The sequence below is a fragment of the Pelodiscus sinensis genome, chromosome 7 (assembly GCF_052426305.1).
Source record: "Pelodiscus sinensis isolate ZL-2025 chromosome 7, ASM5242630v1, whole genome shotgun sequence".
Taxonomy (NCBI): domain Eukaryota; kingdom Metazoa; phylum Chordata; order Testudines; family Trionychidae; genus Pelodiscus; species Pelodiscus sinensis.
In genome coordinates this window covers 388,876-410,034 of record NC_143058.1, presented here as the reverse complement: position 1 = coordinate 410,034, position 21,159 = coordinate 388,876, and the positions used below count along the sequence as shown (strand labels likewise).

Genomic DNA, 21,159 nt, shown 5'->3' with positions numbered 1-21,159 from the left:
GCTGAGGTATGGGCAAGGACATGTCAGGCAGTGGGGAAGGCAGTGTTTGGCTGTAGGTAGGCATAGTGGTTGCTCTTCTGACATCGGGGCAGTTTGCTCCAGCAAGGGGCAGTGGGGAATGCAGTGCAACAGAGAAGACACGCTTTCCCTTCTGGTTTTGCCCAAGCAGGGCCTCCTGATGGCCAGAAGAAGACCAGACTTTCTTCAGCTTAGGGCAAGGAGAGGCGTGTGCAAAACCCGGGTGCGAAGGAGTGTTAGTGGGTCATTAGGTTGTTGTCAAGGAGAAGATTCCCTGGAAGGACCTTATTGAGGGACTCACAAATTCATCCTCTTCAGAGACAGGCTCAGGTCTCCAGAGGCTCATCCCAGCTTGAGGCAGTGGTAGTAATAGAAGCATCTGAAAAAAAAAGTGATAAATAATTAGGGTAGGTCAGTTCTTCTGCCAGATCTGGATTGCATAGTGAGCTGGGTTCACGTGACCCACAGGTGTGTTTAATACAGCTAACGGCGGAGCACACCAAAGACCATGTCCTGGAACACGTGGTTCAAAGCAGGGATCACGGTGAGAATGTTAGCTCACACTGCAGCGTGTTGCTGAGAGTGCAATGCGATCCTGGGATGTACAAGCAGAGGAGTCTTGAAGAGCAGGGAAGTGTGTATGTAGCATTGGTGAGATTTTGCATCCAGTTCTGATGTGCAGACTTTAAAAAAGCATGTTGGTGAATTGGAAAGGACTCAGAGAAGAGCTACAAGAATGATTCAAGATCTGGAAAACTTGCCTTGTAGTGAGAGACTGATGTGAGAAGGTTAGGCAGTGAGTTAATCATGGTCTGATGACTGAGGGCTCCTTAATGTGGCAGACAAACACAGAACAAGATCTAGTCTCTGAAAGATGGAGCTCGACCAGGTCTTATTAAAAATAAAGAACCCGTCTCTTTCAGGGAGGCTGATCGATGACTGGAACCACTTATTCAGTGACGTGGTCGATTCTCCTTCAGTCTTTCTAGAAGATGCATTGTAGCTCACCCAGACGTGGTGGACTCTGCAGGAATCCCTAGATGGCGTTATGTGGCCTGTATTATGCAGGAGTCAGACTCAGTTATCATAATGGTCCTTTATGGTCTTAAATCGGAATCTCCTGGCACTCGTTCCTTTACTTTTCCCTGTGTTGCCAGTTAGACCAAGCCCCAGACAGATGTGATGGGAACAGTGGTGGCTGCAGCAGGGCTCCCCCTGACACAGGCAGACCCCTCTCCTGTTGTAAACGGTCTCCTCAGAGCTTTGCTATTGAGGGGAGCAAAGGAAAGGTTGTTCTAAGCACTTGGCTGAGAGCTGATCCAATCTCCAGCTTGTATGAATCAGTCACAGTGCTCCTCTAGCTTGCCCCGGCCAGAATGCACTATAGGGACCCTTTGGCTGGTTGAGCACCAGTATAGTGTGTTGCATTCTGGCTCCATCCTCTGTCATACTCCCTTTGCCTGAGGCCCACGGGCCGGGGGAATTCTCAGCAGCTTCCACACAGTAGCTTTAAGGCTCCGTTGTATGCTACTCCAGTGGCTTTGAATGACCTTAGAGGGGTTGAGAAACTGGGCCAATGTATCCAGCAAGCCAGCAGTGCTGCGGTTACATTGAAGCTCAGACTCTCACACTCGTGTTAATGGCTCTCCTGTGTGGTGTAATGCTGCCTGCACCCAGGCGTATACCCAGAGATCCCATTGGATTCAATCTCCGTTTCAAAGAGAGCTGTATAACCGACGCATTTTGTTTTTAGTCTTGTTTACTTGCTTTTTGTAAGGTTCATGCTTTGTATTTTCCCAGAAATCCTGGCTCTGCAGTCTCCCTTGTCCCAGCTGGGTTAGTTTCAGTCATGTTCTTGTTTGTTGTGTCCCTTTCTTTTACCTTCTTCCTTACTGGTATCCTTTCTCTATGAAAGAAAACTAGTGCAAGAGGATTTTGAAAGGTGCATAAAATGGATTGATGATTTCTCTAATAATTATTTTATTTTCTCAGGGCTTTTCCTCCTCCTCAACCTCTCTGCTCCTTTTGACACTGTTGACCATCCCTTCCTTCATGACATTTTTTCCTCCCTTGGCTTTTGCTACTCCGTCCTCTCTTGGTTCTTCTCCTACATCAGTGGCTGCCCCTTCAGCATCTCTTTTGGTGGGTTCTCTTCCTCCCTGCTCCCACTGTCCGTGGGATTTCACAGTGCCCTGTAGTTGGCCCTATTCTTCTCTTCTCCCATTACATTTTTTTGGTGACTGCATCTGCTCTCATGGCTCCAGCTCTCATCTCTAAGCCAGTGTGCCAGATTCCAGACTTGTCTCTGTTCAGTCCCATAGCTCTCTGTTTCTCTGACATCTCCTGGATACTTCTCACCGTCCACTTGATTTTAACATGGCCAAAGCCAAATTCCTGGTCTTTGCTCTGAAACTCCCCTGGTGTCCCTTCTTGTCTGTCACTCCTGGCGATACAATTTTCCTCCCTGCCCCTTCGGTTTGTAATCTGGGGATCGTCTCTGATGCCTCTCTTTTTACCTCTTAGAGCAAGCTCGTGTCTGAATTCTATAGCTGCTTCCTTTCCAATGTTTCTAAAGTCTGATTTTTTCTTTCTCCCCACATAGCTAAAACTCTGGTTTCAGACCCTTTTCATCTGCTGTCTTTTTACTACTGCTGCCTTCTCTACGCAGGCCTATCTGTCACCCCCTCTGGTACCTTCAGAATGAAACCTCTAAGACCACCCTTGTAGCCTGTCACCCTCGTCCCTTGTGCAGGATTCCTGCCTGCTCAGGCTTCCTGTTCGCCACTCCATCAAATGCAAATGCGCTCAGCGTCCTTCACAGCTCTGTGCTTGTGTTTCACTGTGTTGCCTCCCCCATTCTCTCTACTTCACTGATAATGCCAGCCTTAAATGCCTGGTTACCCACGCTCCCCCTCCAGGACTCTCACATCTGTCTGCACTTTCTCCCATGCTGCCCCTTAGGTGTGGAATGCCTCGCTGAGCTAAACTGTAGAGCCTCTCCCCTCTGCTCCTTCAGACCCTTCCTCTAGAACCACATCTGACCTGGTCTCTGCTAGAAATCAGCGCTTGGGACTGCTGCAGCCAGAGAGAGCTGACTGTTTACATTCAGATTGTTTAGAATCCTCAGGAACTGTTAGCTGGGTAGTTGAGCTACACAATGTAACACTGATAACCATGTGATCTTTTTGTCATTATGTGTGTCCTCCCTCCTTTCCCCTTCTGTTGGGGTCATTTTGTTTCAGATCAGACCCTGATCCTGCACACGTTTGTGTGTAACACTGTGGATACGTGATGTCGATGAACCCGTGCAATTACTTGTGTGTAAAGTGACTTGTGCATAAGTGTTAGCAGGGGCCATACTTAAATAGTATGCTTCCTGGTATATTTGTGCAAGCAAGGGAACCTGGTCCTGCATGGGTTCTCTGGGTGCTACTGCAGTACAAATAATTTCATTTTTGCCTTTGCTTAAAGCCTGTTTTTCCAAACAAAAAGATTTTGTAAAGCTTTTCCGGCATATCAATGTCACCCCCTTGTCCCAAGTCGAGACAGCCTTCTGCTTTCTGCAAATTCCAGGCATGTTGGATCTCAAATAAGCTTGGAGTCATAGTTATATTTTAACCTTTTGATAGTCCTGGACTTGCCCCTCTCTCTCCTCAGAAACCGTAGCAACCAGAGCACGGGCTCCGTCTACACATTCAAAACTATATTTTTCCGGGTGATGAAGAAATCTTCTTTGCTAAAAACGACAGTGAGCCGTAGGGTTAAATGTAAACTTGTGCAGAGCATTCTTGCCACACAGCCTTGACTTTTTCTTTTTCTTTAACCCTTGAAGTGCTGTTGGTACTGCCCTGCTGAGTAAGAACCAAAGTCTCTAAGCTGCTCACTGTGTTTATAACCCAACATTGTCGTGGCAGTCTGAACCATCTGAGGCTGATCAGGAAATCTGGTTTTAGATCAAAACAAAGTGGGGTTTTTTCCAAATTTCCTGATCAGACCAAAGTTTTAAGACTTGAGTCAGATTGGGAGGCTATTCTTCCTGAGCTGTAAGAAATGGCATATTGTGCTCAGCATAAGATTTGAAATACGTAGGGAGTAAGTCTGCCTTAGTTCATTTAGGACCTAATAACAAGATGTCCTACAACCTCTATTTCATATTCCAGCATGGTCATCTCAGCCATGTATCACTCATTCCACGTGTCTATTTGGTGCTTCAGGAGGGTTTGCAGACTTGGAATGTCTCCACCTCACAGTGCAATAGTTACGCTGCCCCATTTCCAGAGGGGGAAGTTGTGGCACAAAGGCTTTTCCAAGGCCGCAGACAGGGGTAATGTGAGAATGAGGCTGGGATTAATCCTTCTCCACCATCCCTCTTTTGATTTCGTCAGAGCTCCTGCAGGTTAGTGTGTGTGGCTCTTCAGCCTGAAAAACGGAGGCCTTGCCCATGCTGAATGGATGCTACTTAAGATCCCAGGTCGGTTTTCGTAGGACTGGGGTCGCCCCGTTTTCTGTGACCTTTCTGATCATTTTGGGCAAGAGGAGGTCAGTTTGCTGCAGAGGGTTGTGGTGTGCACTCTGCTAGCAGAAGAGTGTCCTTGCTCTGGGAGCGTCTCACAGCAATAAAGGCCCAGCCAAAGGTTGATTTTTTTTTTTTTAATGGACGTGAGCTCGGCCCGGGTAGTGCCGGTGCTGAGTGCCCCCATGAACCCGGGGCTGGTTTAGCTAATCTCCGTCCCAGGGAGTTAGAGCCAGTTCAGTAGTGCCTTATAGCTGCCTCTTGCCAGCTCTGCCAGCCTCTCCCCTCTAGCTCCAGCCAGTTTATTTTGCCTGCAGCCTGTTCTGTGGTGAATGCACCTGGTGTACAGCTAAGCCTGCCTGAGCATTGGGGCCACTATTCAGGTCCGTGATTGTCTTCCTTCCCCAGCCCTATCCTGGAGGCCTTCGGAAATGCCAAGACAGTTTATAACAACAACTCCAGCCGCTTTGGCAAGTTCATCCAGCTGCATTTCTCCCGTCACGGACACATCCAGGGCGGGCGAGTCACCGATTGTATCCTTTCCTCTGGGCGCCCCGCAGACAGCCAAGTGGGGAGGAGCCAGTGGAGGCTGAAAGCTCACGGGCAAATTTCCTTGTAGCCATGTGATCCATGTGGTCTCTCATATATAACAGAGGAGGCCATGTCTACCCCGTGGGTCTGGGGAGTGGGCATTGCTTTACCCTTCCCTGTTCTCTGCATCACTAGATCCCTTCAGATCTCTGCATGAGATGGGAACAAAGGTTAGCGTCCTATCCCAGAAGAGCACAAATACACTAATCCCATGGTGTCAACCAGGCCTGAGGCAAGCTAGCCACACTCACCCGGCCAATTAGCCACATGTGGCTAGTGTGTTGGACACCATGGCACTTATCCATAGAAGTGTGTAGTGGAGCAGTTCTGTTACACCATTTAGTTCATGCTTCTTCCCTGGGGAGGAACAGAAGATTCCTCCTTTGGGGTATGTTTTCTTGGAGCTGCGTGTCAAGAAGACATTGCAGCATGTCCAAAGAACAATGGCAGCTGTCAGGAGCCAGCCGCAGCTCCCTAATTTAAGAGCTGTCCAGTGCCTGTGCACAAGGGCAGCCCTAGATTATGCCAGGGGAGGATGGGGAGAGTTGAGGTCCATGCCTGTGCAGCCCCCCTGCTGGAGTGGCTTGGAACACCTCTTCCCCTTTCCCATCACGCTTGGTTGGGGCATGGCTGGGGTAGAAGGCAGCCCAGTTCTTTTACAAGGGACTGTTCCACAGGCTGTCTCCGGCGGCTCTGCGCTAATGTGGCACACGGGCCTGGCTGACGCGAGGCTCTGGCCCAGAGACTGTGTCAGCCGAGCTCCAAGCTAGTGATTGATTGTGGAGGACATTTTGGCTTGAATGGCTTGCCAGAGCCAGCCATGGATGCCTCATGGTAAGAGACCTGATAGTGACTGGACTTCCAAAGATGCTGAGCACTGGCAGTCCTGCTGACTTGCAGGGGAGCGGGGCTGCTCAGGCTGGCAGGAAGCCATGTTTTCTTATCCACAGGCAGTTGCTGGTGCTGCTTCCAACCAACCACTGAGGGCAGTGACAGCTCAGCCTCCCCGCCCGCGTGCTCCGTCTCCAGTAGAAGCTGAGGGCAGAGATCTGGCCGGAGGCTTTGTGGCCCATGTAGTGCAGGAAGTCAGGGTAGATTGTTACAGGGGGTTACGTCTGGCCTTGAAATCTCTGATTCTCGAGCCTCTGCATACCACTGGCTTGGCCTCCCTCTGCCCTGCACAGGCCGTGGGCTGGGCCGGGCCCTCCTTCGCACTTTCTCTTAAATCTCCTGTTCTGAATGTAATGCCTCTTTCCTATAGCCTGAGGCCTGGTCTACACAAGGTCAGCCTAGCTATGTTGTGCGGGGTTGCCAAGAATTTACTCCTTTGGGAGACACAGCTGTTGCCCTAAGCCCCAGTGTAGATATAAGAATGGCCAGATGGGGTCAGACCAAGGTCCAGCCAGCCCAGTGTGCTGTCTGCCGACAGTGGCCAGTGCCAGGTGCCCTAGAGGGAGTGAACAGAACAGGGAACCATCCAGTGATCCCTCCCCTGTCATCCATTCCCAGCCGCTTTCAAGCAGAGACCAGGGACACCCTCCCTGCCCGGCCTGGTTAATAAGTGTACACAGTGCTGTGTATGGAGGAGTTCTTCAGTTGGCCTGGCTAATGCCTTTGGGAGAGGTGGATTTACTACAGTGACCGAGGACCTTCCTACAGCACTGCAGAGTGTGTCTGCGTTAGTGGTACTGCTGTAGCGCTACCAGTGGAGACATACCCTGAATGACTTGGACCACTGGATTCATTGGAAGGTCACCAGAGAATCAGGCTGTGAAGTCACTTGAATGATGTTCCCCCTTAACCTGATGCTCAGATTTATTGGAGAAGGTGAGTAGCATTTGTTTCCGGGGGAGCGCCTTGCCACCCTTCCTCTCTCTTGTAAGCCCCTTCACCCCTTCTCTCCCACAGGGCAGCGTCCCAGCGGGCTGTCCATCCCCACTTGGATGGTGCTGCTCTGTGTCCAGTCACTGCCCGGAAGGTATCTCCCCTCCAGGGTGCTGTTGCTAATATAGTCTCTCGGCCATTCCACATGAGCACAGATGTTGATGGCTACGATCTAATCATGGGCATTTTAATAAAAATAATGGCTAGGTCATGGGCAGCAAACAAAAATTAACAGCCCCTGACCTGCTCATGGCTTCATAATAAATACCCCCAACTAAATCTCAGCTCCTGGGAGGCAGCCTGGGCGCTGTTACTGCTCCCAGGCGGGGAGGGGGCGGCCTGGGCGCTGTTACTGCTCCCAGGCGGGGAGGGGGCGGCCTGGGCGCTGTTACTGCTCCCAGGCGGGGAGGGGGCGGCCTGGGCGCTGTTACTGCTCCCAGGCGGGGAGGGGACGGCCTGGGCGCTGTTACTGCTCCCAGGCGGGGAGGGGGCGGCCTGGGCGCTGTTACTGCTCCCAGGCGGGGAGGGGGCGGCCTGGGCGCTGTTACTGCTCCCAGGCGGGGAGGGGGCGGCCTGGGCGCTGTTACTGCTCCCAGGCGGGGAGGGGGCGGCCTGGGCGCTGTTACTGCTCCCAGGCGGGGAGGGGGCGGCCTGGGCGCTGTTACTGCTCCCAGGCGGGGAGGGGGCGGCCTGGGCGCTGTTACTGCTCCCAGGCGGGGAGGGGGCGGCCTGGGCGCTGTTACTGCTCCCAGGCGGGGAGGGGGCGGCCTGGGCGCTGTTACTGCTCCCAGGCGGGGAGGGGGCGGCCTGGGCGCTGTTACTGCTCCCAGGCGGGGAGGGGGCGGCCTGGGCGCTGTTACTGCTCCCAGGCGGGGAGGGGGCGGCCTGGGCGCTGTTACTGCTGCGAGGAGGGGAGGGGGCGGCCTGGGCGCTGTTACTGCTCCCAGGCGGGGAGGGGGCGGCCTGGGCGCTGTTACTGCTCCCAGGCGGGGAGGGGGCGGCCTGGGCGCTGTTACTGCTGCGAGGCGGGGAGGGGGCGGCCTGGGCGCTGTTACTGCTCCCAGGCGGGGAGGGGGCGGCCTGGGCGCTGTTACTGCTCCCAGGCGGGGAGGGGGCGGCCTGGGCGCTGTTACTGCTCCCAGGCGGGGAGGGGGCGGCCTGGGCGCTGTTACTGCTCCCAGGCGGGGAGGGGGCGGCCTGGGTGCTGCTACTGCTCCTTGGGGGTCAATACTATTCCGTCTGCACCAGGGGCCAGCAGCACCAGCCACTCTCAGATGGCCTGGGGGCTGCCCAAACAGCAGCTGGTGTGAATGGTTCCCAGGGCTGCGCCAGCTGCTCTGGTGGCCTTGGAGTCAGCAGCACCGGCAGTTCTGGAGGTTCTGAGAAGTCACAGAATCCATGGCCTCTGTGACAGGCTCGCAGCCTTAGCAGGGACAGCGACGAAGGGAAGGGCGTCTGCTCCTGGAGGGCTTTGTGTAAGAACGGCCATCCTGGGTCAGACCAATGGTCCACCTAGCCCCTGTGTCCTGTCTGCCCGCAGTGGCCAATGCCAGATGCTCCAAAGGGAGGGATCACAACAGATCATCCTCACGTGATCCCTCCCCTGTCACCCACCTCCAGAGAAACAGAGGCCAGGGCACCATCCCGGCTAATAGCCATTGATGGACCCTACCCCCATGGATCTGTCCAGCTCTTTTTGGAACTTTAAGTTCTAGCCTTCATGTGTTAATGGTCGCTGCAGAGAAAGGCCCTTCAGTCTCTTCCCCTCTTGCCTGGTTAACCTTTGTAGCCTGGGGGCAGTGAGCCCAGGCCGTGACATCGCGGGGCTCCAGTTCTCTCCAAAAGCTTTCACCCTCTTTCTGAGTGATCCGTACTCCGCAGTGACTGATGTTTGGAGCACGTGTGGGCTAGGCACTTGACAGCAGCCTGGCCAGGAGCAGCAGCTTTGACATGAGGCTCTTTCCTTCAGAGTGTGTCTGTGCGCCGCCTTGCCCAGTAATGCACGACTGTGTGTTGGCAAGTGTGGCAAGCCTTGTTTCTCCAGGAAGAAAGCAGATTTTCACTAATACAGCTGCTACCTGCTTTTCCAAGGACACATTTGGGTGGGTGCACTTAGCCAGGGAGATTCAGCTGCATTAGTCCTTATTCAAGTACACGGAACACATTTGTGCTCCATTATTGATTGGGCTGAATATTATGTTGTGTGTGGGTTCCCTGCCAGCTTTAAGACACCTGAAGGTGTATTTCCAGTAGATAAAAATGTCATCACCTTTCCCCAATGGCAAATGCACTTTCTTTTCTATTAAGTTCCTTAGTAATAAACATTGTAATCTGTTCATACAATTAATTTGATATTTCTCCAGCACAAATGAATACACACTCCGGTTCAAGATACTAAAGGTGTAAAGTTTCAAAACATAAAAATGAATTTAAACATTTGCAAATGACTGATCTAAAAGCCTGATTTAGGCTCTGGAAACTGTTCAGTTCTATAATGTGAGCGATCCTGAGTCTGTATCTGCAGTGGCCGACTGGTTGATTCTTAACCGTGCCTTAATGAAAATATAACATGGTACTGTTTTGAGATGTAGAGGTATGCACTGTAAATTCCCTGGACTTCCATTGGGAGCAACTGAAATGTTTAAGGGAAGCAGTGACTGCTACACTGAAAATAAAACCTATCTGAACTGTGGGAGACTGAAGGAGATGGGCTCTTATCAGGTCTCTTCTCTGCCAAGGCTATCCCGAAACTGCTCCCTCCCAGGTCTCCTGTCAGCTCAGTGACCAGGAGCAGTTTATCCACATGCCATGCTTTGAGTGCTCCTGTGTCCTGGGGCTGCTGAGAGCAGGGGCAGGTCAGCTCTCCTGGCCTGGCACAGCTAGGGAAACCTGGGAGGGGAGCTGCTTGTCCAGCTCCTTGGCGACAGCCCGGCAGCACCACCTCAGACCGCAGCGAGGGGTTTCCGGTTCCTGTGCGAGTACGGAGACATGCCTCTCTTTCCTGTCTGCATGCCACTGGGGGACGAAACTGCGGGGAGCTGGGGCCCCCGGCCCTCCAGAAATTGCACCCATGGCTGTACGTATTTTGCTGGGTCCCCTCATACCTCTAAATGGGCCTTCTTAGAAGTTTGCCAGCCTTCTCGTATACCCCCTCCTCCCAATCTCATTCAGTAATTATTATTCAAATGAAGGCTGGCTTCTATGATATGGGGACCTGGAAGAGGGGGCTTTCCGGGGCATTTCGCTCCCATCAGCCGGAGCTCTGATCTCACTCCCTGCACTGACGAAGCGGGGCGCTCCACTGAGATACGGCCCTCTGAGATTTCAGTGCCTGCTCACATGGGCCTGTCTTTCCCATGTTTGGGAGTTAAATTCAGAGAGAGTTACGTGTGCTCAGTAGTAACAAGAGCACGTTTGGACGTGACAACTGAGTTGGGTGGTAAGATCCTCAAGGTTCACCTGCATTGGTCTTAGGCTAAGGCTACACTGACTGTTTGCAGCACTGGAACGTTCTGGCTCAGGGATGTGAAAAACACCCCTCCCTCTCCCGCGCAGCGAGTCACAGTGCTGTAAAGCGCCAGTGTGAACCAGGCTGCAGCTCTGGAAGTGTGGCTTCCAGCACTGTTAGCTACTCCTCTTGTGGACGTGGTTTACATGGCGCGCTGGGAGAGAGTTCGCCCAGCACGCGCACCGTGGCTGCGCCTCAAACTTCTATGTGTAGACAAAGCCTTAGAGATTTCCTCCGAGCCTTGTCCTCTCTGGTTTCCCCCTCCCATCAATTCTGACTCTGTGGCTTTCACTTGCTACCAGCTGTCCTCCTGTGTTGTTCCTTTCAGAATCGAGTTGTACACCAGAACCGGGGAGAGCGGAATTACCACGTCTTTTATGCACTGCTAGCTGGTGTCAGTGGGGAGCAAAAAGGTAACTGATCCCTTGTCCCCATTCAGTCAAAATACATCACATTACTGCCTCTAGCAATTAAGAGTACAGGCCACATCTGCAAAACTAGGGGATGTATCCTGGAAACCAATGACTCTGAAAAGGATTGAGGGGTCATTGTGGGCTAAGAGTTGACTGAGTCCTAGTGCAGTGCTGTTGCAAAAGAAGCGAATGTGATCCTTTGTGTAGCAGGAGGAGAAGGGTAATTCTGTGTGTGCCATTGGTGAGACACATACCAGATTGCTGCATCTAGTTCAGGTGTCCATATTTTAAACCATTTCTTGAAAAATGGGAGCGGATAGAGCAGGGAGGCAAAAATGATTTTTTGAGGATGGGGAAAATGTCTTATTAAAGTAAGAGACTTAAAGGATGTGTCTACACAGCAGGGCTTAACTCGAAATAAGCTATGCAAATTGAGCTATGTCCTGCCTTGAGGGCGGGGGGCTGGACTCGATGACCTCTCGAGGTCTCTTCCAGTCCTATGATTCTATGATAATTGTGTAGCTTATTTCAAAATAGCTTACTTCGAAATTGGGAGTGTCTACACAGCACTTTCTTTGAAATAGAGCACTCTTTCTCTGACTTCCCTTACTCCTTGTACAATGAGGGTTACAGGAGTTGGAGTAAGAAGTCCTCCAACTTGATAGTATTTCGACATTATTTCAAAATAACTGCCTACTGTGTTGATGCAGACTAAGTTATTTTGAAATAACGCTAGTTATTTCAAAATAATGTTGCTGTGTAGATGTATCCAAAGAGCACAGTCTTTTTGGTTTATCACTTAGAAGATTGACAGATGACTTGATTATTGTGTACAGACTAGTTCTATGGAACCTTAGAGACTAACCAAAATATATAAAACAGCAGCAGAAGTACCTCTCCACTGTAGAATAGTGGTAGAAATGTAGCCATGTTAGTCTGGTGTAGCTGAAACAAAATACAGGACCATGTAGCACTTTAAAGACTAACAAGATGGTTTATTAAATGATGAGCTTTCGTGGGCCAGACCCACTTCCTCAGATCAAATAGTGGAAGAAAATAGTCACAACCATATATACCAAAGGATACAATTTAAAAAATGAACACATATGAAAAGGACACTGTCTCAACGACTTAATTACCTGCATCCTGCTTCAGAAGCCTTTTAAATCTGCACTTGAAAGGGAATCCTCTGAACTGTCATTCATGCTAAAATTCGACACTACGCGTGGGTCTCAACAAAGACCCTAGCTATCTTACCCATTACAAAGATAGCTTCCCCAATTATCACCTCTAATACCATTAGCACAGACATTTATCTTTCCCCACCTCTAATACCATTAGCTCACAGACATTTACCTCCCCACCGCCCCGCATCCCCCTTCTGTTCTGAAATTTGATTTGTCCTTTTCATATGTGTTCATTTTTTTAATTGTATCCTTTGGTATATATGGTTGTGACTATTTTCTTCCACTATTTGATCTGAGGAAATGGGTCTGGCCCACGAAAGCTCATCATCTAATAAACCATCTTGTTAGTCTTTAAAGTGCTACATCGTTCTCAACTGTAGGACCTGTGTTACTGAAGGTAGTTAAGTGGGCTGGATGTGTTCCATTCATAATGTTTGATGTGAAAATGCTTATGTTAAAGGCAGGGAAAATTGGCTTTGTATTGTGTTAACCCATTCAAGCCCAGGATAACAGTCAAATTTGTAGAAGAATTCCAGTTCTTCAGTCTCTTTTTGTAACTGGGTGGTAAAATTCCTTTGTAAAAGAATGGCTACTTTTAAATCCATGATTGAGTCTCCAGGTAGGTTAAAATGTTCCCCTACAGAGTGTAAAGAGAAAGGCATAGTAAGAATCAGTGTCTCATCTGAAGACAGGCCATTTCAGATTAGGAATAAGGTACGAACTGTTAACATCGAGGGAGACTAATTTATTGGGACAAATTGTTAAGGAAAGAGATGGGTTCTCCATCTCTTCAGAGAAAGATTAGATGCCTTTCTGGGAGAGATTCTTTAGTCAGGTCGGTCACTGGACTTGTGATAGAGATAATTGGTGAAATTCAGTGGCCTGTGATAGTCAGGGGGTAAGAGAATGTGAATCAACGGTCTCTTTTAGCCTTAAAATCTATCAGTCTGTGAATTTCCCTTCTCTGGTTCCTGATCTATAAATAGGGGGATACCTACCTATCATTGTATATTCAGTGTACTTTGTTGCCCACAGAATGTGGAGAGGCAAGGACCTTACAGTCAAAATAAGCAAATTGTGAGGCCCATCCCTCACACAGCAAGGTGCAGCCTTTCCAAAACAAATATCAGCTCTTGGGTGGTTGATAAACACTGCTAGGCTTCCAGAAAAGGAGAAGTGGGAGAGAGGAGAGGTTGGGTATCAGGTGCACTAGAATGGAAAGGGAGTTCCAGACGTGCGAGGAAGTGGAAGAGATTTGTCTGTGAAGAGAGGAGAGCACAGAACTAAGCTAAATCCCTTTTCCACCATGCTACTTTTGACCTGGGAGTGGGATATGAAAGATGAGACCTGACTCTGGATTTATCAGCGCAGCAGAGATAGTAACTGAAGCCATGAGCGCAGAAGGGAGAATGTAGAGGGACAAGGGTGCCAGAAGAGCTCAGCTGAGTTTGGTTCTGTTCCGCCACTTCTATTTTTCTCATCCCTGTAGTGCAGTGGTTCCCAACCTTTTCCAGATGGGGACCCATTTTGACAGTTCAGGAAGACTTGGTGACCCAAGGCAATTAAAAAACGGGGGGAGGAGGGAGGCAGAGCTACCTGGGGAGACGCTTGGTGACCCTTTTGAAATGTAATGGCGCCCCATATTTGGGTCCCTACCCATAGGTTGAGAAACCCTGCTGTAGCATCTGAGTAACTTCCAGTTGTGCATTAAGTGACATGACTAACAACATCAGTTACGTGCACTTGGTCCTTCTGTGGTGGCAGGTGGAAGGGGAGTTGTGTGCTCGGTGCCGTGTTTTCCTTTGGTAGGATTTTTCCCTTCGGTGTGCACTGCTGTCTTTGTGTAGGCTGGTTGTAGACATGCTCTTGGCACCTGGAGTGCAAGATGCTGCCGTTTGCTGTGGCCCTTAGTTCTCGCTGGGGTTCATTACACTCTGGCACCAACCAGACCCCATGAAAGCTCCATGTTTACAGTAGAAAGTTCCATTGGGCCTGAGGACTGGAGTGAGTCAACCTGTCTTCACCCCAGAGCCTTAGATATGCTGGGCCCAGCCCATTAAGCTATTTGAAGACAAGGCGCAAGACTTTGAACTGATTCGGTTTTCTGTGGGTGGACAACAGGACATGTAAATGCACCCCTAATGGTGTGTCTAGTTAAAAAAGTACTTAAAGATCCAAGGCTGCAGGAAGCTGAAAAGAGTTTCCTCTTTTGGGTGCATTGCTATGGACCAAGTATCTCCCTTACTGAGAGGACATTGCCAGCAGCTTCTTCAACGCTTTTCATTTTTTGCAGTTCCCCTTTTAAGGCTAGCCCTGGTTTAACACCCCTAAGAAGTGTCCTCTTATTTTTGTGTTTACAGAATTTATCTCAGGTATATGTTCTCCATGGAGACCATTGAGGGCCTCCTTAACTCCATGCACATCTTTACAGACTGCCCATTCATATCAGAATTCAGTTAACAGAGCACCTCCTTTGTTATTAAAACACTCCACGCACTTGCTGTAGCTGGCCTCACTGACTCCTCTCCTCTTCACTTGCTGACCTCTCTCATCTGGTGTTCACCTCCTCTTTGTCCTTTGTACAGTCTCACGTCGTGTCTTCTGTCTGTTCTCTGCTTGTTTTTGTTGAAAAGTGGGAGACTAGTTGATTAGGTGAATCCCACAGGATTAGTTCTCTATCCTTCTTCCTGTTCATTTCAGTATTCTTAACAGTGACCCTCTGGCTTTAAAAAGAGGCGTGGTCTCCCTAAATGAGAGGCAAGACCAGGCTTGGGTTACTAGAGGGTTGGCCTGAAAATAAAAATCTTGACATGTTTCAGTAATTACTAGTATTTCAGCACTGAAGTCCTCTCCACTCCCTCATCCTCAGTATAACTTAGAAAGGAAAAGTAGCAACAGGTGTCAGCTGATTGCTGAGAGAATTAACACCTCTCCTCCTCTTTTCCTGTGATTTCCGGGGACTGGCTCACTGCAGAAGCCCTGTGTCTCTCTGAACCGGAGAGCTATCGCTACCTCCACCAGTCTGGCTGTGGGAGTGATGAGAATCTGAATGACACAGAGATATTCAACAAGGTCATGGTGAGTCCTCTTTGATCCTGCGTAGCACTTTCTGTGAGCTTGTGGCAGTTTCTTTGGAGTAATTTCCCCCTTCTTGACAATGTTCTTGCCTCTGGGGCTAGCTCCAAAGGCAAGGAGAGCTTGGCCAGGGGTTGCAAAGTGCTTTATACTGCATGCCACGAGGACGCTTCAGGGAAGCTGATCTTGGTTTTAGCTGAAAGAGCCATTGGTCAGGAACCAAACTACTCAAGATAGTGAAGATCAAAGCAGACTGGGAAGAGCTTCAGAAAGACCTTTTATAAATACATTAGAAGCAAGAGGAAGACCAAGGACAGGGTAGGCCCACTGCTTAGTGAGGAGGGAGAAGCAGTAACAGGGAACTTGGAAATGGCGGAGATGCTCAATGACTTCTTTGTTTCGGTCTTCACCGAGAAGTCTGGAGGTGTGCCTAACGTAGTGAATACAAGCAGAGAGAGGGTAAGTTTAGAAGATAGGATACACAAAGAACAAGTTAAAAATCACTTAGGAAAGTTAGATGTCAGCAAGTCACCAGGTCCTGATGAAATGCATCCCAGGATACTCAAGGAGCTGATAGAGGAGGTATCTGAGCCTTTAGCTATGATCTTTGAAAAATCATGGAAGACAAGGAAGATTCCAGAAGACTGGAAAAGGGCAAATATTGTGCCCATCTATAAAAGGGAATAAGAACAACCCAGGAAACTACAGACCGGTCAGTTTAACGTCTGTCCCAGGGAAGACAATGGAGCAGGTAATTAAGGAAATCATATGCAAACACTTGGAAGGTAATAAAGTGATAGGGAATAGCCAGCATGGGTTTGTGAAGAACAAGTTATGCCAAACTAATCTGATAGCTTTCTTTGATAGGATAACGAGCCTTGTGGATAAGGGAGAAGCGGTGGATGTCATATACCTAGACTTTAGTAAGGCATTTGATACGGTCTCGCATGATATTCTTATTGATAAACTAGGCAAATATAACTTAGATAGGGCCACGATAAAGTGGGTGCATAATTGGCTGGATAACCGTAGTCAGAGAGTTGTTGTTAACGGTGCTAAATCCTGCTGGAAAGGGATAACACGTGGAGTTCCTCAAGGGTCTGTTTTGGGACCCGGACTGTTCAATATCTTCATCAATGATGTAGATATTGGGATAGAGAGTACGCTTATTAAGTTTGCAGATGATACCAAACTGGGTGGGGTTGCAACTTCTTTGGAGGATAGGGTCATAATTCAAAATGACCTTAGCAAGTTAGAGAAATGGTCAGAGGTAAACAGGATGAGGTTTAATAAAGAGAAATGCAAAGTGCTCCACTTAGGAAGGAACAATCAGTTCCATACATACAAGATGGGAAGCGACTGTCTAGGAAGGAGCATGGCGGAAAGGGATCTAGGGGTCATAGTGGACCACAAGTTGAATATGAGTCAACACTGTGATGCTGTTGCAAAAAAAGCAAATATGATTCTAGGTTGTATCAACAGGTGTGTTGTAAGCAAAACTCGTGAAGTCATTCTGCCGCTCTACTCTGCACTAGTTAGGCCTCAGCTGGAGTACTGTGTCCAGTTCTGGGCGCCACATTTCAAGAAAGATGTGGAGAAATTGGAAAGGGTACAGAGAAGAGCGACAAGAATGATTAAAGGCCTAGAGAACATGACCTATGAAGCCAGGCTTCATGAACTGGGCTTGTTTAGTTTGGAAAAAAGAAGATTAAGGGGGGACATGATAGCGGTTTTCAAATATCTAAAAGGGTGTCACAAGGAGGAAGGAGAAAATTTGTTCCTCTTGGTTTCTGAGGACAGGACAAGGAGTAATGGGCTTAAAGTGCAGCAGGGGAGGTTTAGATTGGACATTAGGAAAAAATTCCTAACTGTCAGGGTGGTCAAATATTGGAATAAATTGCCAAGGGAGGTGGTGGAATCTCCCCCTCTGGAGATATTTAAGAACAGGTTAGATAGACATCTGTCAGGGATGGTGTAGACGGAGCTTGGTCCTGCCTTGAGGGCGGGGGGCTGGACTCGATGACCTCTCGAGGTCCCTTCCAGTCCTATTATTCTATGATTCTATGAAAGATCTCACTAAACTAAGTGGGTAACAAAATGGCAAATGAAATTTAATGTTGATATATGTAAAGTAATGCACATTGGAAAAAATAACCCCAACTATATGTACAATATAATGGGGGCTAATCTGGCTACAACTACTCAAGAGAGAGAGATCTTGGAGTCATTGTGGTACTGACTTGGGTCTGGCCCTTGAAGACAAGGGAATGAATTAAAATGTGAACGCAACAGGACTATTTTCACAGCTCTGAAAATGGATCATCCTGTGGAAGCAGGACTAAGGGAGAGGGGATTTGGGACAATGCAACTGTGGTAGGGCCTGAGAGAGTCAGAGAGGCCTCATCGCCAGGCACAGGGAGTAAAAACTGTTTGGAGTTGGACAGTGCGGGAAGTGATCTACATGCATTGCTCTGGCACTTCACTGTGTTACCCAGTGTAGTGGGGCGGAGTGGCCACCCACTGAGCCGGGGGCGGAGGAACCCCTCCAGGAGCCATTTTGGGCCCAGCCTAGCCTCTCCCTTCACCAGACAGGAAGCCAGGGAGCATGGCTAGGGATATAAGCACTCTGCCAGGGATCCCAGTCAGGCCCCAGCCTCTGCGGGAGACAGAGGCCTGCCCAGAGCCTCTGCCGAGGAGGCTGAGGCCTGCCTGGCTTGGGCCTCCCCCTGCCTCCTTCCCAGAGGCCTGCGAAGACCTTCGACTGGGAGACAGAGACCTGGCTAGGCCCGCCCCCTGACCTAGAAGCCTGCCCCGTGCTCTCTGTTGGGGAGACTGGGATGTGGCCTGGGCCTCTGAGGTCCTCCGGGTGACTGACCCCGAGGACCTGCCTGAACCCCGACACCCGCCTGTACCCTGGGACTGGGAGAACCAGCTGGACCCCGAGGACCTGCCTGAACCCCGACACCCGCCTGTACCCTGGGACCGGGAGAACCAGCTGGACCCCGAGGACCTGCCTGAACCCCGACACCCGCCTGTACCCTGGGACCGGGAGAACCAGCTGGACCCCGAGGACCTGCCTGAACCCCGACACCCGCCTGTACCCTGGGACCGGGAGAACCAGCTGGAACCCGAGGACCTGCCTGAACCCCGACACCCGCCTGTACCCTGGGACCGGGAGAACCAGCTGGACCCCGAGGACCTGCCTGAACCCCGACACCCGCCTGTACCCTGGGACTGGGAGAACCAGCTGGACCCCGAGGACCTGCCTGAACCCCGACACCCGCCTGTACCCTGGGACCGGGAGAACCAGCTGGACCCAGAGGACCTGTCTGAACCCCGACACCCGCCTGTACTCTGGGACCGGGAGAACCAGCTGGACCCCGAGGACCTGCCTGAACCCCGACACCCGCCTGTACCCTGGGACCACGTGGACCAGCCGGCCTCCCTCCTGAACAAGGAGTTCCCCAAACCTGTGTTGTTGATAGCCACATCCTGAACCAGGGCCTGGCCCCCTCTCACCTTGAACTGTTACCGTGGTTGTTGCTGTCCAGCCTGGAACCTGGCCTGGGCTTCTTAAACTGCTAAACGGTTCATTGTTGCCCCACCCTGAACCAGGGCCAGGGCCCACCTACACTGTTAAGGGTTATTGCCCCGCCTGAAGCAAGGCCTGGGCTTCCGCACTGCTAAACTGTCTGTGTGGGTTATTTGTCGCCCCACCTGAACTAGGCTGGGGCCCTGTGAACTTGTAAACTGTTTAAAACTGGGAGTTATTTGCTGGCCGGCCCTGACCTAGGGCCAGGACCTCTTGAACTGACTCTGGTGGTTGCCTGCCCTGCTCCAGGGCCAGGCCATTAGAACGGGAACTGGTTTGAACTCTTTACCCCAGGCCCAGACCTGACGCAAGGCCGAGCCCCTAAACTAGTTGCCTCTCGTCCCGACCTGCAGCAAGGCTGGGAGTTGAACTGTTTGCCTCCTGTCCGTCCTGAGTAAGGCTGGGCACTTGAACTCTTGCCTCTCGTCCCGACCTGCAGCAAGGCTGGGAGTTGAACTGTTTGCCTCCTGTCCGTCCTGAGTAAGGCTGGGCACTTGAACTCTTGCCTCTCGTCCCGACCTGCAGCAAGGCTGGGAGTTGAACTGTTTGCCTCCTGTCTGTCCTGAGTAAGGCTGGGGACTTGAACTCTTGCCTCTCCCCCCGACCGGAAGCAAAGCCGGGTTGTGGACTTACTGATTTGGGGACTATTTTAAGTAGCGGATGTGCAGTGGGTGGAGGAACCCCTCTGGAAAGTCTACCCGGCTTACACCCAACATGGCTCGTGCACTGCATTGGCTGGCCCCAAGAGGGGCTTGGCGAAGAGAAGGGGCGCTTTCTCTTTAACGCACAAAGACAGACAGGAGATAAAGGTTATGAATGTATCCTAGGCAGGGGATGTGATCACAACGCTGGTTAAAATTTGCAGTGTGACCACCTCATACCTCTGTCCCTGTAAATTGGACAGACTTGACTGTGTATTTGGTGAAAATGAGGCCAAAGAAGTGTATTGAATATATTAACATGTAAGGGAAGCAAGCTTGAACTAACAATGACATTCAGCCACGGTGATTTTAGTGTAGAGGCAGAGGTGGGATGAATCTGGTAAGCAGAAAGCTTTATGGCTGGGTATAATTGTATTAGAAAAGATCTGAAAAATCAGTAAATGCACAGCTTCTCCCTGAGAAATGGGCTATATGTTCCCTAATGGGTCCCTTCCATCTGAGTGACCCCTTTACAGCCTTGCCTCATGAAATTCGGAGCCTCCAGTTATAAACGGGAGGGGCACAGCCCTGATGATGTAAGTAATGTCTTCTCTGTGGTTTTGAGTAGGCAGCTCTGAAAGTGATGGAGTTCAGCACCGAAGAGATATGGGACATCTTTAAACTTCTCTCCGGCACTCTTCAGCTGGGAAACATCGAGTTCATGACAGCTGGAGGAGCGCAGGTTACAGGCAAAGCAGGTAAGTGTGACCCTGAGAAGGAGGTATCCTGCCGAGAAAAGCCCAGGTAGTCTCTCACCAGGGCTCTGTTCCTACCTGTGTCCGCTTGATACCTGATCTTGCTGGTGCACATCACCAAAACCCCAGCGTTTCAAGCCACTGAGCACGGTGCCCAAGTTCCTCTGTTTGAGACACTGACTCCGGGTGCAGGGCTCCCAGCCTAGTCAGGCATGGCCCTGAGGTCCCTTCCCCCACTCCAGTTGCTCTGGGACTGAGTCCACAGGCACACTGTTATTCAGGCCCATACGTGGGGGAGTGCGAAGGGTGTGAAAGCACCCCCCCCCCCTATTGCTCCCAAGTAAGCATGCTCTGGCTGGCCGGGAGAAGGCTGGACTGATTTTCCTGCTTACTTGGGGGACCACGCGGGTTCATTCACACCCTTGCAGTCCACATTTACAAAAAAAGCATCCCCCCCCGAAATTCCTGTGTACGGGCCTGCTTTTTATGATCCTGTGTGTTGTCAAGGCTGATTCCCCACTCTGGCACGATGAATGCAGAAGTGGGGGCCCGCAAAAGCAACCCCAAAACCTTATTTACCAGGCTTTGGTATAAAGCTTCCCCCCAAAATCTTCAAATCCTAGATTTTAGGGATAAAAATCCACTGCCACCATCAAGTGCTTTTGGACCCACAAACAGAGGTGGACAGTTGAAACCAGCCCCAGGGCACCTCATGCTCTTTTCCCCAAAGAGCTTGAAAAAGAAAAGAGAAAATACAAACTGCAGTCTGTGGTAGCTGTCCCCTAGTCAGCGGCATGCAGCTCCCACAGACAGATCTTCCAGGACACAGAAATGAACCAATCCCAGGTTAATAAAAAAGAAAGAACTTTTATTGCCAAAACAGTACTACCGTTGCAAGCATAATGACTAGATGGGAAAAGTCACCATTAATATACTTATGAGGGACCCCCATGGGCTCAGGACTTAGTTACAAAAGAGAGGA

General features: G+C 50.3%; 1 protein-coding gene across 6 annotated transcripts in view; it reads left to right on the top strand.

Annotated features, from left to right (window-relative positions):
- Window positions 1-21,159, top strand: part of LOC102447238 (unconventional myosin-X-like) — a 316,165-nt gene that overhangs the window by 78,976 nt on the left and 216,030 nt on the right. For 4 of the 6 annotated variants that reach the window (XM_089779562.1, XM_089779564.1, XM_089779567.1 and 1 more), the window contains exons 1-3: window positions 10,903-10,927; window positions 15,089-15,192; window positions 20,051-20,180. In XM_089779562.1, coding sequence (XP_089635688.1) covers window positions 15,190-15,192; window positions 20,051-20,180 — 133 coding nt within the window. In that variant the 5' untranslated portion in view covers window positions 10,903-10,927; window positions 15,089-15,189. Of the gene's footprint in view, window positions 1-4,939; window positions 5,065-6,935; window positions 6,950-10,842; window positions 10,928-15,088; window positions 15,193-20,050; window positions 20,181-21,159 lie in introns of those variants that run through there. The other 2 variants (XM_075914469.2, XM_089779563.1) reach the window with 2 other exon arrangements.